The 17244-nt window shown below is 44.1% G+C and overlaps 1 protein-coding gene across 7 annotated transcripts in view; it reads right to left on the reverse strand.

Moving 5' to 3' along the window:
- dus1l (dihydrouridine synthase 1-like (S. cerevisiae)) overlaps positions 1–17244 on the reverse strand; it is a 90602-nt gene that overhangs the window by 52339 nt on the left and 21019 nt on the right. For all 7 annotated transcript variants that reach the window (XR_009798953.1, XR_009798954.1, XR_009798956.1 and 4 more), the window contains one exon: positions 7450–7562. Coding sequence is in view for 1 of the 7 variants with exons in the window: in XM_061847342.1 (XP_061703326.1) it covers positions 7450–7562 (113 nt within the window). In the remaining 6 variants the exon portion in view is untranslated. The remainder of the gene's footprint in view (positions 1–7449; positions 7563–17244) is intronic.

A 17244-nucleotide genomic window follows, 5' to 3' on the forward strand; every position in this document is an offset into this window, starting at 1 on the left:
ACTTTGTGGGTCCCAGACTTGCCCTCTAAGAACTGTATGCCTTTCTGAAAAAAATGGAAACATCCAAAGTTGAGAATGAAGCCTCCAAGCATGGAACAGAATGGAGCTGGAAACTTCACCCTGCTGATTCCCCTCACAGGAATGGAGCTGGAAAGGCTGCTGTACGCACAGTAAACCACGCTCTGCACAACCTGGGAGGAGACGGGTGCTTCACATGGAGTGAGTTCCAAACCTTCCTCTACGTGGCTGCTAACCTGGCCAACGAGAGACCCATAGATGCCAGAACACAAAGCCGTGAGGACTGTGTAGACTACATCAGCCCGAACTCTCTTCTCCTGGGAAGAACAGGACCCAGGGCAGATGTGGGAAGCTTTGACTTTCAAAGATACCCATACAAGAGTCTAAAACTCATTCAAACCGAGTAAGTTTACCAGTTCTGGAGGAAATGGAGTCAATTGGCGGGGCCTAATCTATTCATTAGAAGTAAGTAGTAAATAACAAACAGAAATGTAGCCACAGGAGACATCGTCTGGCTGGCCGACCAAAATGCTTTGAGGGGTCAGTATAAACTTGGCCGAGTCGTCAGTGTCAAGCCTGACAAAAAAGGCGTCGTCAGAGATGTACATATCAAGACCTTCTCCAGCTACCCCGTCTCTATTGTCAAATCTGATCAAAGAGGGTCAGAAAAGAAAACCTCACAAAAATCCCCTCTACAATTCTGCACAGAGATGTACGACACATCATTGTTCTAATCCCTGTAGAAGAACAAAAGTAATCATCAACCATCAACAAAGGAAAAGACAATGACCATCCAGGACTCATGTGACCTCTCTGGGTTCAAGAACAGATGTCAAGTGGGAGGTGTCAAGTCAACTAACAGGAAGAGCACCTGTTCCCCTCCAGACCTGCAGGGGGCAGAGAAACCTCAATCACACAACCCTTCAAACTTCCTGTCAGAGGCTTGGGGCGGCCATATTGCTCACAGACAGCATGTGACCTTGTGTAGAACAAAGAAACCCTACGGGCAAAATAAATAAATCACTAACAATCAACTGAAGCAACCAAGAAGCAACTAAAAAAAGTTTTCGGTCAGACGCAAATGGTTTTCAACTTAATCAAACCTCTAATCACCCTCCAACCCCCCTCTCACCACCTAAACTGTGAAAAGAGGAAGATTTGAGTTGTTCATGTGTTTGAAGACCAAGGCCCTTTTCAAGTTGGGGCAAAGAACTGAGGGAGTTAAAGACAACTTGACATAACCCATTCAAGAGGCAAAAAAAACAAATAACCATATGAAACATTAAGCGCTCAAAGAGTTTTGCTTCCATCAAGCAGAATGGATGATGCATCACTAAGAACATTTTTTTGACAAAGTGCTTTTGTGAACAGGATGCCTTTTACAGCAAACAAATTTAGTGATCTTCACAGCCGAGAGCCTTTAACCCAAGATCACCCACTTGCTATGAAGTCAAAGTTGTCACAGCCCTAACCCTGTCCACTGTAGATTTAAATCCAGAGGTGCAGAGGTACAGTTGAAGCCAGAAGTTGACATACACAGTGCAAAAACATTAAATTTTTTGTCTCACTGTCTGAAGTCAAATCAGACTAATCTTCTCCTGTTTCATTAATTATTTAATTTTAACATAACATGACACAAGATAGAGTGTGACAATTTCTTAAAGGGAAATACCGTTGGTTTGGATTAACAATGTATCCAGTACGACATGTCATATGTACCGTATCTTGACAATGTGTTATTAATCCTCTCCCATTTAATGGTGCTTTGAGATTTGGTGAGTACATGACCTACGTGCGCTGACGTGACATAATCGGCACGGAAACGAAGTCCTCGCCGGTTTGTAGCGACTTAACATGCGTTACCACCATGATCGGACACGGTAAAATTGCTTACTGTATTGCAAAACTTTGACATTTAAGGTGCCCAGAGAATCCAACGGAGGGCCAGGGAGAACATGCAAACTCCACAATTACACACACACACACACACACACACCACACACACACACACACACACACACACACACACACAACACACACACACACACACACACACACACACACCACACACACACACACACACACACACACACACACACACACACACACACACACACACAACCCCCCCCAAAAAAAAACCTCCATAAAAATCAAACCCAGATCCTCAGAACTGTAAGCTCAACGCTTTACCAGCTGAGCTACCATGCCGCTGTTGTGGAGGCAGTTTTAACTTCCACTAAGCCAAAGATCATTTCATTATCACTTGGACCCCAGCCACCCTGTTTGCTAAAACAACCTTTCCCACAATATAAGGCCGACCTTTCACTGATGGGTTCTACCATCCTTCATGGCCACAAATGCTGTCCTCAGTGCAGTCCTCCGCTGGCTCGCCTAAGCGCACTCCAAAAACGATAGGATGGACTGATGGATGAATGGTGAGTCCCGCACGTTAACCTGTGCACATTCTTCATCAGATGAGGTTAAATCAGAGAAATCAGCGCTGTCCATGATTGTGTAGCAATGTAACGGACCCTTTGTTTACGCATTTAACATCCTGCGCGTCGGCCGAGTATTCAGACTCTGCGTCATTCCCGTCCGAAATCCGAAAATTCCACATTATTTACAGCCATAGGTTGAAATCTGCATGGAAGAATTCCTTCATCTTCCCGATCAACCAATACTGCTATTTCTGCATCAGATGAGGATAAACCAGAGAAATCAGCACTGGCCACAATTGTTTCCCAACGAGCGACAAATGCGAGGCTTTGTTGCCGTGCCTATTATGTCACATCTGCACACGTAGGTCATGTGACTCGCCAAAATAGCTGTGCCCATGAAAATTTGCAATTGCCGATAAAAATCTTCAAAAAAAAAAAAAAACATTAAATGGGAGAGGATTAACATCACATTGTCAAGGTACAGTACATATATTGGATACGTTGTTAATTCAAACCACCGGAATTTCCCTTTAAAGAATTTTACATTTTCTTCGAGGTCAAAAGTTTACATACATTTCCTTAGTATCGAGTTGCATTTCCGTTGAACTGCATGAGTTGAGTCAAAAATTTTGTGTAATCTTACACTAGCTTCTGACTGCTGGAGTCCTGGCCCATTCCTCCTCACAGAACAGGTGGTAACTGAGTCAGGTTTGTCGGTTGCTTTGCTTGCACACATCTTTTCAGATCTGTCCACAAATTTTCGATGGGATTCAGATCAGGGGTTTGTGATGGCTATGCCAAAAGATTGACTTTGTTATCCTCCAGCCACTTTTTAACCATTTTGGTGCTATGCTTAGGGTCATTGTCTAGTTGTCATACCCATTTACGGCCAAGTTTTAGCTTCCTGGTTAATGTCTTGAGATGTTGACCTAATATCTCCACATAATGTTCTTTCCTTATATCGTACATTATTTATTTAATTTTATTATGAAGACCTCCAGTTTCTGCAGCAGCAAAACAACCCCACATGATGCTGCCACTTCCATGCTTCTGAGGTTGTATGGTGTCCTCAGCTATACAGTGTTCCCCCATTATCGTGGGGTTTACATTCCATACACACCCACGAATAACGAAAATCGATGAATAATGGATGCAGGATTAAAACACACTGGTTAAAATGTCAGCATGCATTCCAGCACATGTTTTAGCATCCATGTAAAGTATGAGGTAGTGCGGAATAATTTGATTTCAAATCGATAAGCAAAAGAATACCACAGGCACATCATTTGTCTTGAGGATGCCTGTGGAAAAGTACAGAGAAGGTCAGAAAGAGCTACATTGTGTCTTTGTAGACCTAGAGAAAGCCTATGACAGAGTACCAAGAGAGGAACTGTGGTACTGCATATGTAAGTCTGGTGTGGTGGAGAAATATGTTAGAATAGTAAAGGACATGAATGAGGGCATCAGAACAGCGGTGAGATGTGCCGTAAGTGTGACAGAAGAATTTAAGATGGAGGTGGGACTGCATCAGGGATCTGCTCTGAGCCCCTTTCTGTTTGCTGTAGTAATGGATAGGCTGAAATATGAGATTAGACTGGAATCCCCTTGGACCATGATGTTCGCAGATGATATTGTGATCTGCAGTGAAAGCAGGGAGCAGGCGGAGGAACAAAAAAGATAGAGGCATCCACTGGAAAGGAGAGGAATGAAGATTAGCCCAAGTAAAACAGAATATATATGCATGAATGAGAGAGGTGGAGGGGGAAGAGTGAAGCTCCAGGGAGAACAGATAGCGAGGGTGGACGACTTCAAATACTTGGGGTCAACAATACAGAGCACATGTGTGAAGTTCCAACCTGCTTCAAACGCTCCACCATCATCCCCCCAAAAAAGCAGCAGTCTCAGGTCTTAATGACTATAGTCCTGTGAAAATCCTTTGAACACCTTGTGCTGGACCACCTCAAGAGTGTCTCGGGTTCCTTGCTGGACCCACTACAATTTGCCTATCGAGCTAACAGGTCTGCAGATGCCACCGTTAACATGGGTCTGCACTTCATCCTTGAACACCTCGATAGCGAGGGGATCTTTGCAGGGATCCTGTTCTTGGACTTCAGCTCTGCGTTTAACACCATCATCCCTGAACTCTTCTCCAGCTCAGTGTCTCACCTGTTTTCTGCCAGTGGATATACAACTTCCCTGACAGGCAGGACACACCAGGTGAGGCTTGGGGACACCACCTGATCCAGGCGCAGTATCAGGACCGGGTCACCCAAAGGTTGTGTCCTCTCCCCTCTGCTCTACACAAATGACTACACCTCAAGGCACCCAGATATCAAACTCCTGAAGTTCGTGGATGACACCATAGTCACCACCACTGATCCTTCACGCTGTCCAACGGTCTTAGGTCAAGTTCTTGGGGATTACAGTCTCACAGTTGAGAGACGAATGTCAAATCGATCTTTAAAAAGCCTGGCAAAGAATGTACTTCTTGCGGCTTCTGTCGCAAGAGTTGCTGAGACAGTTCTACACAGCGGTCATCCAATGAGTACTGTGTACCTCCATCACAGTCGAGTTTGGGGTTGCCACAAAATCGGACAAACTCCGACTGCAGCCGTAGCAGTAGCCGTATCTCTTGGACAATGGGTTGAAGAGAAGGGAGGCGCTCTCAACTGATCACCACCTGGAGGTGAGTTGGCTCCAATGGTGGGGGAAGACGTTCGTCCAACGTGGCAAATGGCCGAACAGTAATGGTCTGATTGAAATACCTGAACGAATCCAGTCAGGAGTTTCAAATCCCACTTCTGAAAGAACTTTGCTCATGTTCCGGATTTCACTGACACGCTTTCCCATGAGGAAGAAGAGCCTGGGTTCTCTGAAGCGGGCTTCTCCTACAGCTGGCGATGATGCGACTGAGGTGGTTAAAAAGTTATTCATGGTAAGGCCCTGGGGGTGAATGACATTTGCACAGAGTTCCTAAAGGCTCTGGATTTTGTGGGGCTGTCCTTGTTGACATTCTTCAGCAACATCACAAGGGCATTGGGGCAGTGCCTCTGGATTGGCAGAATGGGGTGGTGGTCCCCCCTTTTTAAGAAGGGAGACTAGAGGGTGTGTTCCAACTACTGAATGATGACACTCCTCAGCCTCATTGGTAAAGTCTACTCAGGGATGCTGGAGAGGAGCGCCGGTGCAGTGTCTGCAGTGATTGGGACTTTGTATCGGCGCAGTGTGATAAGTAAGGAGGTAAGCTCAAAGGTAAAGCTCTCAATTTACCTGTCGATATATGCTCCTGCCTTATCATGGGTGTGTCCTCTCCCTGCCTCATGCGCACCTGCTCCTGGGAGTAGCCTCCCCACCTGCACTTTGTTAACATTAATTATCCCTTGTTTATATTTCCTTGCGTTTCACCATCTCCTTTGCCAGATCATTGTACCTCGCTGTAACGTTCCAGCAGTATCTCGTTCACCTGTCTTGTTTTTTACTTTTCCTCTTTAACTCACGATATTTCTACTTTCGCCTTTCCAGACTGCCCGCCTGTGGACCGACCTCAGACTGAATAAAACTCATGCTTTAACTCTCCCTTGTCTCTGGAGTCATGCACTTTGAGTCTAACCCAGAGTTCTGACCATGACATCCCATGAACTGTGGGTCATAACTGAAAGAACAATATCCCAGATACAAGCAGCTGAAAAGAGCATCCGCCACAGGGTGTCTGGGATCTCCCACGGAGATAGGGTGAGAAGCTTGGTCATCGGGGAAGAGCTCAGAAATGAGAAGAGGCAGATGAGATGGCTGTTGCAGTTGATTCAGATGCCTCCCTAGTGAGGTGTTCTGGGAACGTACATCTAGGAAGAGACACCGGGGACCACCCAAGATACACTAGAGATACTGTCTCTCCCTGCTGGCCTTGGTGTGCCTCAGGATCCCCACAGAACACCCAGATAAAGTAGCTGGGGAGATGGAGCATCCATGCTAAAGCTACAGCCCCAACCTTAACCTTAACCTTGGAGAGCGGGGCTTCTCAAATAATGGGGCGTGCCCCACCCCCCACCCCCCCACTGACCCTGGGGAACATGCTTTTTTTTTTTTTTTTTTTTTGCCATTCTACAATAAAGTGTAATTGCACATCCACTACAGTCGTTGGCAGTGGCGCTCTTATTGTCAGAGTGCGCGCAGGGAGTATTAGCTCTATGTGTAGGGGCTTTTTTATTGCACCGAGCAGGCGATCTGAAGTACAGTTAACAGTCAAACCCATAATAGACAACATGAATTATTATTTTTTTAACAGGGATTAAAAGTAAGATGGCAAGGGATGAAGACAATTTATACAAAAGACACCCGAAAGCTAAGATGAGGAATAATGACGAAGCGCATGTAGTGCTTGGCTTCACTGTGACTACAGTGGGAGACGAGGAAAGAAAATCACCAAAAAATATGGTATCATTTTTTTTAAGACTACATATAGAGTATCATTCATATACTGTATGTAGAATGTGAAATTTTGTATCCATAATATCATTCATCAAACTTTATGATAGTGCAAGCATTGATCTAATCTCTTGGTTAGGCTTTTTACAAAGTGTAAACTGTTGTTGAAAAAATTATATAAATGAAATCATTTGTTTGTATGTCTTTGGGACTTATTAGTTGAAACCTGATCTGTTTTTTTGATAAAAATGCTAAAAGGTTACAAGTACCTGTTTGAACTGCTAAGATTTCCTGACGTTGAAAGATTGACCCTGGAAGAAATTATTTCTCTTAGTATTAATTCCTGGGGGAAAATGTGCGCCACATGAAACAAAGGTCCAACAGCCCCCTGAACGGATTGTCTCTGGCCTCAACACTTTCGATGTTACCTTTTACCTATTGACACCGTCAATCAAATCTGACCAATATTATCGTGACAAACTAGGAAGAAATTTTACTCAGCAAAAGGTATGTGGCTACTTGGTGTATGAAAAACTGGATTTAGGTTCATAGCATTGTCAGTTTGTACCTGGCATCCAGCTTTCTCCAACATCTGGGCATAGCAGACAGTCTTTTCGATGTCCTCAAACACACGGATCTTACACGTGATAGGCACAGACAGCTTTTCGTTTGCTAACATGACTGTAAAATGAGAAAAAAAAATTGATATTAATAATACAATAATTTGAAGACAAAAATAAACATTTAATAATAAAAACATTGAAGATCAGCAGTGGGGATTAAAAATGGGTTGCTTTTAATGATGCACACTTGTTCAAACCACATTATCTCGAAAAGATTTTAAATCAATAGAGTTGACCAGATTAGGGTCTGACAATTACGTACTTTAAGATCTTTTACTGACACCAAATTTTTTAGTGTACTGTAAAACAAAGCTGACAACAAAAATAAACTATATTTTATATTAAAATCAGAGATATCGGCAGCATAACAGACAATGGAAAGCCCTATCAACAGGCTAGCAAATATTTGGTCACAGGAGGATTTTACAAAAAACGAATATTCAAACTCAAACGCTGAAGGAACACAGCCACAGGTGACGGGATTTAGGAGCATATACTTTTCCTAATCTGTGAAAAACAAGTTTTAGTTATATCGTGACTATCTTGTACTTTTTTTTTTTAAGATGAAATGAGTAGCTCCTGCATCCTTTGCACAATGATGCCCCTTTGAGGCCAAGACACGCAGCAGGAATAGCTGATATACCTGGGAAAAAGGTATTGTCAACCACCAACTCTCCCACTTAAAAAGATGAGACAGACTTGTAATTTTCCTCATAGTTTCATCAATGGGGGGGGGGGGGGGGGGGGGGTTTCTCCTGGGTATTTTTTGCTCCTATCGGAACGCAGAGTGCACAGCACTTTGCCGGGAATGTCCACTTTTTGTATGTGTTCTGTTAGACATATTGATACCGTTTTCGCTCCTATCTGCACGGTTGCACCTTTTTCAAGCCATGCCCGTCCGAAACAGTTTTTGATTCCAGCATCCTTGTCAATTGCCCTTGCTCGATCTTCATCCTTTTTTTTAACACTTTCGCTATCGTTAAACTTTGAACATAGCGTGGCTCAGTTCGCGCTAAGTCCCACGTGTCATTACTTGGCTAACTAACAAGTTACACTGCGATTTCTGAGAACCAAGAACACATGTACATGGCAATGGTGAAACTCGATTAACCACTAACACGATTGGATCATTATACTGTGTAACTGTATTGTCCAATCAAGTAATCTGCCGCAAACAAGTTTTAATGTTTACGTCGCAAAATGCAAATATTTACACTACCCGAGCAAGTTAAAACGGCATATGATAGTCGTGCTTGTGCTAGCACTAAGCTGAATTTGCAGCTCAGAGCCCACCACCGAGAGGCAGGTGCACGATACCCTACCCCTACCCCCTTGCTCTGGAAAAGTCGGAAATCCGCCGATCGGCAGAAAATTCTCATCCCTGATTGGGAAATTATGGTGGAAAATGAGTATTTGGTCTCCTATAAACAAGCAATATTTCTGGCTCTCACAAACCTGTAAATTATTCTTGAAGAGGCTCCTCTGTCCTCCACTCATTACCTGTATTAATTGCATCTGTTTGAATTATTCAGTATAAAAGGCACTCGTCCACAACCTCAAACAGTCACACTCCACTTCGACAAAGACCAAAGAGCTGTCAAAAGGACACCAGACACAAAAATGTAGTACTACAGCATGCTGGGAAGACAATCTGGAATAGGGAAGCAGCTTGCTGTGAAGAATCAACTATGCAAGCATTTAATACAAAATGGAAGACGTACAAGACCACTGATAATCTCAATCATTCTCAACAAATAAATATATATAAAAAAGTATACAAATTGACTTTTATTCTTGACCAAATACTCATTGTCATACTTTTCTAATCAAAATAGTCAATGACAAAGCATGTCAAAAAGGAATTTGTTTCAAGTAGTTGGAGCCACTCCAGTAAAATCTATTTATTTTCCTTTCAGCTTGTCTCGTGAGGGGTCGCCACAGTGAGTCATCTTTTTCCATGTAAGCCTATCTCCTGCATCTTCCTCTCTAACACCCACTGCACTCATGTCTTCCCTCACAATATACATCACCCTTATCTATGGTCTTCCTCTCGCTCTTTTGCCTGGCAGCTCCAGCCTAACCACCCTTCTACCAAAATACTGACTCTCTCGCCTCTGGAAATCTCCAAACCATCAAATCTGCTCCCTCAAACATTGTCTCCAAAACATAAAAATTTAGCTGTCCCTCCAATGAGCTCATTTCTAATACTATCCAACCTGCTTACTCCAAAAGAGAACCTCAAAATCTTTATTTCTGCCACGTCCAGCTCTGCTTCCTGTAATCTTTTTAGTGCCACCGTCTCTAGCCTGTACATCATGGCAAGCTTACCACTGTTTTATAAACTTTGCCCTTCCTCCTACCCGAGACTCTTCTGTCACATAATATACCAGACACCTTCCGTCAGCTGTTTATAGCTGTTTCAACCTGCTTGGACCAGTTTCTTCACTTCCTGATCACAGTCACCATTGCTCTGGATTGTTGACCCCAAGTATTTGAAGTCTAGCCTTGCTATTGCTTCTCCCTGGAGCCTCATCTTCCTCCTTCCCCTGTCTCATTCACAGATATTCTGCTTTACTTCGGCTAATCTTCATTCTTTTCCTTTCCAGTGCATGCCTCCACCTTTCTAATTTTTACTCTTCCTGGTCTTCGCTTTCACTGCATATCATCTGTGAAGATCATCGTCCAAGGGGATTGCAGTCTTACCTCATCTGTCAGCCTATCCTGATGAGTCCCACCTTCACCTTAAATGCTTCTCACCACTGTTCTGCTGCTCTCATACATGTCCTGTACTATTCTAACATATTTCTCCGCCACACCCGACTTCCATAGAAAGTTTGCTTCCGGTTTCCGAACTGGTGACAACAAATCAAAGAGGCGCCGACCTGCGCAACCGTTCAATAACTAAATCCTGCTGAATTTGGACAAAATGTTGGGAGTACTCGATGTGGGACGCCCCTGGTGACTACTTCAGTGGACTAAAAACATTATCTGTAAAATCTTAGTGCCCAAAATGGAGCAGTTTGCGTTCGTGTTGAAGCTGCGCGGCCTAGCCTAGATCGGGAAAAGCAAGCAATGTATAGAATCAAATATTTGCTTTAGAGGGAAACATTCAATAGTGAGTGACTTACACGACCTGCAAAACCTACGTTTCGTTTACAACGAGGACTGTGAGTCCTTACTTACTCACTTATACCAATTTAAGCGATCAAACAGTGCTGTTGAAGAAGCATCGAACGTTTAACTTCATAACGTGTACGACCTAAACAACAGGTACAACGAGGGACATGAGGACGAATAGGAAATTTAACAATGTTAATGTTTATGTTAGTACCCAAATACGAGCCGCATCGTTCGTGGAGGAGCTGTTCGGCCCAACTTTAGCCAAGCGCGCTAACAACTTTACCTCATCCCTTCCATCCACATATCCTTTGAATCGTCTTATTCATTATATTTTCACACAGGTAGGATGGGATTTGTGTACCTTATGTGCTGACTGTGTTTATTTGATAGCTTTTATCTGACTTAAACTTTCACAAAGATTGAGTAGTATGTAAATTGTGCATCTTGTGCGTTGACTTTGTACATGTGATTGCTTTTATCTGACTTTATCTTCAACATAGACTAGGTAGTGTGGAAATTGTGTATCTCATGTGCTGACTTTGTTTATTTGATTACTTGTTTTTGTCTATCTGCGGTCCGAAGGGGTGCACAATTCCTGTGCGTCCTGAAGGCCGGTCTCAAGCCCGGATAAATGCAGAGGGTTCCGGCACAAAGGGCATCTGGCAGAAAACTGTGCCAAACATATATGAGTGTTCATCATATGACTTCCATAACTGATAGGTCGTGGCCCGGGCTAACTACGCCCGCCCAAGGCACTGTTATTTTGCAAGGCATAGTTAGAAATTTAGGTAAAGTAGGACGAAGACAAAAAGAGGAGGAAAGCGACTGAGTTGGCAGAAGAGGCATGCACAGTCCCGACAACTATGTGTAGAGACTTTGAATGTTGGGACTATGACAGGAAAAGCTCAGGAGTTAGTTGACATGATGATTACAAGAAAGCTTGATGTATGGTGCATCCAAGAGAGAAAGTGGAAAGGGAGCAAGGCGAGAAGCTTAGGAGCAGGGTTTAAATTCTTTTACCATGGAGTAGATGGGAAGAGAAATGGAGTAGGGGTTATTTTAAAAGAAGAGTTGGCGAAGAATGTGTTGGAGGTGACAAGAGTATCAGATCGAATGATGAGGCTGAAATTTGAAATTGAGGGTATTGTGTATAATGTGATTAGCGGCTTTGCCTCCACAAGTTGGATGTGACCTTGAGTTGAAAGACAAACTTTGGAAGGAACTCGACGAAGTTGTCCTTAGCATCCCAGAGAGAGAGAGAGAGAGAGAGAGAGAGAGAGAGAGAGAGAGAGAGAGAGAGAGAGAGAGAGAGAGCGAGAGAGCGAGAGAGAGAGAGAGAGAGAGAGAGAGAGAGAGAGTTCTGATTGGTGCAGATTATAATGGACATGTTGGCGAAGGAAACAAGGGTGATGAAGAAGTGATGAGTAAGTACGGCATTCAGCAAAGGAACTTTGAGGATCAGATGGTGGTAGACTTTGCAAAAAGGATGAAATTGGCAGAGGTGACCTACAAGAGGGGAGGTAGGCGCATGCAGGTGGATTATATTTTGTGCAGACGATGTAATCTGAAGGAGGTTACTGATTGTAAGGTTGTGGTGGGAGAGAGTGTAGCTCGACATCATAGGATGGTGGTGTGTAGGATGACTCTGGTGGTGGGTAGGAAGATTAAGAAAACATAGGTAGAGCAGAGAACCATCTGGTGGAAGCTGAGAAAGGAAGAATGTTGTGCGGCCTTCCGGAAAGAGGTGAGACAGGCTCTCGATGGACAACCGAAGCTCCCGGAAGAGACAGGCAGGAGAGTACTTGGTGTGTCATCTGGTAGGAAAGGGGAGAAGGAGACTTGGTGGTGGAACCCCAAAATACAGGGAGTCATACAAGGAAAGAGATTAGCGAAGAAGAAGTGGGATACTGAGAGGACTGAGGAGAGGCGAAAGGAGTACATCGAGATGCGACGTAGGGCAAAGGTAGAGGTGGCAAAGGCTAAACAAGAGGCATATGAAGACATGTACACCAGGTTGGACACGAAAGAAGGAGAAAAGGATCTCTACAGGTTGGCCAGACAGAGGGATAGAGATGGGAAGGATGTGCAGCAGGTAAGGGTGATTAAGGATAGAGATGGAAATGTGTTGACTGGTGCCGGTAGTGTGCTAAGTAGATGGAAAGAATACTTTGAGAAGTTGATGAATGAAGAAAATGAGAGAGAAGGAAGAGTTGAAGAGGCAAGAGTGAAGGACCAGGAAGTGGAAATGATTACTAAGGGGGAAGTCAGAAAGGCACTACAAAGGATGAAAAATGGAAAGGCAGTTGGTCCTGATGACATACCGGTAGAGGTATGGAAGCAATTTGGAGAGATGGCTGTGGAGTTTTTGACCAACTTATTCAACAGAATACTAGCGGACGAAAAGATGCCTGAAGAATGGAGGAAAAGTGTTCTAGTTCCCATTTTTAAGAACAAAAGGGATGTTCAGAGCTGTGGGAACTATAGAGGAATAAAGTTGATGAGCCACACAATGAAGTTATGGGAAAGAGTAGTGGAGGCTAGACTCAGGACAGAAGTAAGTATCTGCGAGCAACAGTATGGTTTCATACCTAGAAAGAGTACCACAGATGCATTATTTGCCTTGACGATGCTAGTGGAAAAGTACAGAGAAGCTCAGAAGGAGCTCTGAGCTTCATCGTGTCTTTGTGGATCTAGAGAAAGCCTATGACAGAGTACCAAAAGAGGAACTGGGATACTGCATGCGTAAGTCTGGTGTGGCAGAGAAGTATGTTAAAATAGTACAGGACATGTATGAGGGCAGCAGAACAGTGGTGAGATGTTCCTTAGGTGTGTCCGAAGAATTTAAGGTGGAGGTGGGACTGCATCAGGGATCCGCACTGAGCCCCTTCATGTTGGCGGTAGTCATGGATAGGCTGAAAGATGAAGTTAGACTGGAATCCCTTCGCAGATGATATTGTGATCTGCAGTGAAAGCTTGGAGCAGACGGAGGAACAATTAAAAAGATGGAGGCACGCACTGGAAAGGAGAGGAATGAAGGTTAGCCGAAGTGAAACAATATATGTGCGTGAATGAGAGGGGCGGAGGAGGTAGAGTGAAGCTCCAGGGAGAAGAGATAGCGAAGGTGGATGCAAATGCTTGGGGTCAACAATACAAAGCAATGGCGAGTGTGGTAAGGAAGTAAAGAAACGGGTCCAAGCGGGGTGGAACAGATGGCGGAAGGTGTCTGGTGTTCTATGCGACAGAAGAGTCTCCGCTAGGATGAAGGGCAAAGTTTATAAAACAGTGGTGAGGCCGACCATGATGTACAGATTAGAGACGGTGGCACTGAAGAAACAACAGGAAGCAGAACTGGAGGTAGCAGGAATGAAGATGGTGAGGTTCTCGTTTGGAATGAACAGGTTGAATTGGGTTAGCAATGAGCTCATTAGAGGGACAGCCAAAGTTGGATGTTTTGGAGACAAGGTGAGAGAGTAGCCTTAGAGGGTTTGGACATGTTCAGAGGCGAGAGAGTGAATATATTGGTAGAAGGGTGCTGAGGATGGAGCTGGCAGGGAAAAGAGCGAGAGGAAGACCAAAGAAAAGGTTGATGGATGTTGTGAGGGAGTACATGAGGACAGGGTTAACCTAACCCTAACCCATTTACGGGTGCAGATGTCGAAAGCCCAGGCCACGACCTGAAAGCCCAGGCCACGACCTAACTGTTGTAGAATTCGCATGATGAACGCTCATATATGTTTGGCACAGTTTTACGCTGGAATGCCTTTCCTGACGCAACCCTCTACATTTATCCGGGCTTCGTACCGGCTGACAGTTAGCACAATATTTTGCTGCCCAATGGGCTGCAGATAATAAAAAAGAAGCAATCAAATAAACAAAGTCAGCACAAAAGATACACAATTTACATAGTACTTGCAGCAGTTTCTTTTAGCTTGTCCCTTTCGGGGTCGCCAAAGCGTGTCATCTCAGATGGACGCTCATATTTGTTTGGCACAATTTTTACGCCGGATGCCCTTCCTGACGCAACCCTTCTCAGGGAGTGGAGGGCCCAGTGGGATACGCACCCACAACCCCTGGTTTGTCAAACCAGTGCTCTAACCACTGAGATACGGGGCCTTTACATACTACTTAATCTATGTTAAAGTTAAAGTCAAATGAAAGCAATCACAATAAACGAAATCAGCACATAAGGTACACAAATCACATACTTCCTATGTTAAAAATATAAAGGATATGGCGATTTAAAGAATACGTGGATGGAGGGGATTCAAACCACAATGGCTCTCATTCGTAGTTCAAGGTTGATTGACGTTTGGTCCTCGTTGCATACTCTACGTAGGAAGTAACGTTAGCGCGCTAAGCTAACTTGGACCGAGCAGCTTCAACGCCAACGATACGGCACCAATTTGGGTACTAAGATGAGACTTGTTAAATTTCCTAAGTCCTCAAGGCCCTCATCGTAAAAGTTAAGTTACTCACATTCGATGTTTCTTCAACATCCAGGAATTGATCGCAAATGCGTCTCGTTGTAAGCTAAGCTAAGGAATACTAGGCCGATAAGCAAGTTTTAAGCAAGTTTAAGTTGGCGTTTCCACTCCCCCCAACTTCTTATTGGTACTCACTATCCTCGTTGTATACGATATGTAGGTTTTGCAGGACGTGTAGATATGAGTGTTTGTTGTTTTCCTCCTTAGTAAATATTGGAAAACAGACGCTTCTGTTGTTAGCGGTCCCAGCTAGGCTAATTTAGGCCAAGCTGCTTCGACGCGAACAATACGACTTCAATCTTGGCACTACGGTTGTACAGATGGTGGTTTCAGTCCACTAAAGTCATCGCCAGGAGCGTCCCACGTCGAGTATTCACAACATTCGGTCTAAAATCAGCAGGATTTATTGAATTACGGATCGGCCTTGTCGGATCTTTCTGTTTAAGCTGCAACCAGCTTGAAGACTGGAAGCAATGAATCACATTATTAGAGATGAAAGTGGATTTCCGTGAAAATTCCTGAAAATACAAACGTGAGCACTAGGTTAAATGCACTGGCCTGTCACCGAATAATCACGAACGGTCTATACTCGCAATGCTAGCGGTACATTGGTGACAAATACTTGTCTGTATGTAGGAATTAAGTGGATTAAGCAGCGATCAGAGGTGAAGGAGACTTGGTGGTGGAACCCCAAAATACAGGAAGTCATTAAAGAAACGCGATTAGCAAAGAAGAAGTGGGACATTGAGAGGATTGAGGAGAGGCAAAACGAGTACATTGAGATGCGATGTAGGGCAAAGGTAGAGGTGGCAAAGGCTCAACAAGAAGCAGATGACAACATGTACACCAGGTCGGACACGAAAGAAGGAGAAAAGGATCTCTCCAGGTTGGCCAGACAGAGGGATAGAGATGGGAAGTATGTGCAGGAGGTAAAAGTGATTAAGGACAGAGATGGAAATGTGTTAACTGGTGCCAGTAGTGTGCTAAATAGATGGAAAGAATACTTCGAGGAGTGGATGAACGAAGAAAATGAGAGAGAAAAAAAGAGTAGAAGAGCCAAGTGTGAAGTACCAGAAGGTGGCAATGATTAGTGAGGAGGAAGTTGGAAAGGCACTACCAAGGATGAAAAAATGGAAAGGCAGTTGGTCCTGATGACATACCGGTGAAGGTATGGAAACACTTGGGAGAGGTGGCTGTGGAGTTTTTGACCAACTTATTCAATAGAATACGAGCGGGTGAAAAGATGCCTGAAGAATGGAGGAAAAGTGTACTAGTTCCCATTTTTAAGAACAAAGGTGATGTTCAGAGCCGTGGGAATTGTAGAGGAATAAAGTTGATGAGCTGCACAATGAAGTTATGGGAAGGAGTAGTGGAGGCTAGACTCAGGACCGAAGTAAGTATCTGCGAGAAACAATATGGTTTCATGCCCAGAAAGAGTACCACAGATGCATTATTTGCCTTGAGGATGCTAGTGGAAAAGTACAGAGAAGGTCAGAAGGAGCTTTGTGGCTCTAGAGAAAGCCCATGACAGAATACCAAAAGAGGAACTGTGGCACTGCATGCATAAGTCTTGTGTGGAGGAGAAGTTTGTTAGAAGAGTCCAGGACTTGTTTGATGGCATCAGAAGAGTGGTGAGGTGTGCCTTAGCTATGACAGAAGAATTTAAGGTGAAGGTGGGATTGCATCAGGGATCAGCTCTGAACCCTTCCTGTTCGCTCTGGTAATGGATAGGCTGACAGATGAGGTTAGACTCGAATCTCCCTGGACCATGATGTACGCAGATGATATTCAGATATGCAGTGAAAACAGGGAGCATGCAGAGGAACAATTCGAAAGATGGAGACATGCACTGGAAAGGAGAGGAATGAAGATTAGCCAAAGTAAAACGGAATATATATGCGTGATTGAGAGGGGTGGAGGGGGAAGATTGAGACTCCAGGGAGAAATGATAGCAAGGGTGGACGACTTCAAATATTTAGGGTCAAGAATCCAGAGCAATGGTGAGTGTGGTAAGGAAGTGAAGAAACGGGTCCAAGCAGGTTGGAACAGCTGGCGGAAGGTGTCTGGTGTGTTATATGACAGAAGAGTCTCTGCTAGGATGAAGGGAAAAGTTTATAAAACACTGGTGAGACCGGC

The sequence above is a fragment of the Syngnathoides biaculeatus genome, chromosome 16, assembly GCF_019802595.1.
Source record: "Syngnathoides biaculeatus isolate LvHL_M chromosome 16, ASM1980259v1, whole genome shotgun sequence".
In the NCBI taxonomy this organism is placed as follows: Eukaryota; Metazoa; Chordata; class Actinopteri; order Syngnathiformes; family Syngnathidae; genus Syngnathoides; species Syngnathoides biaculeatus.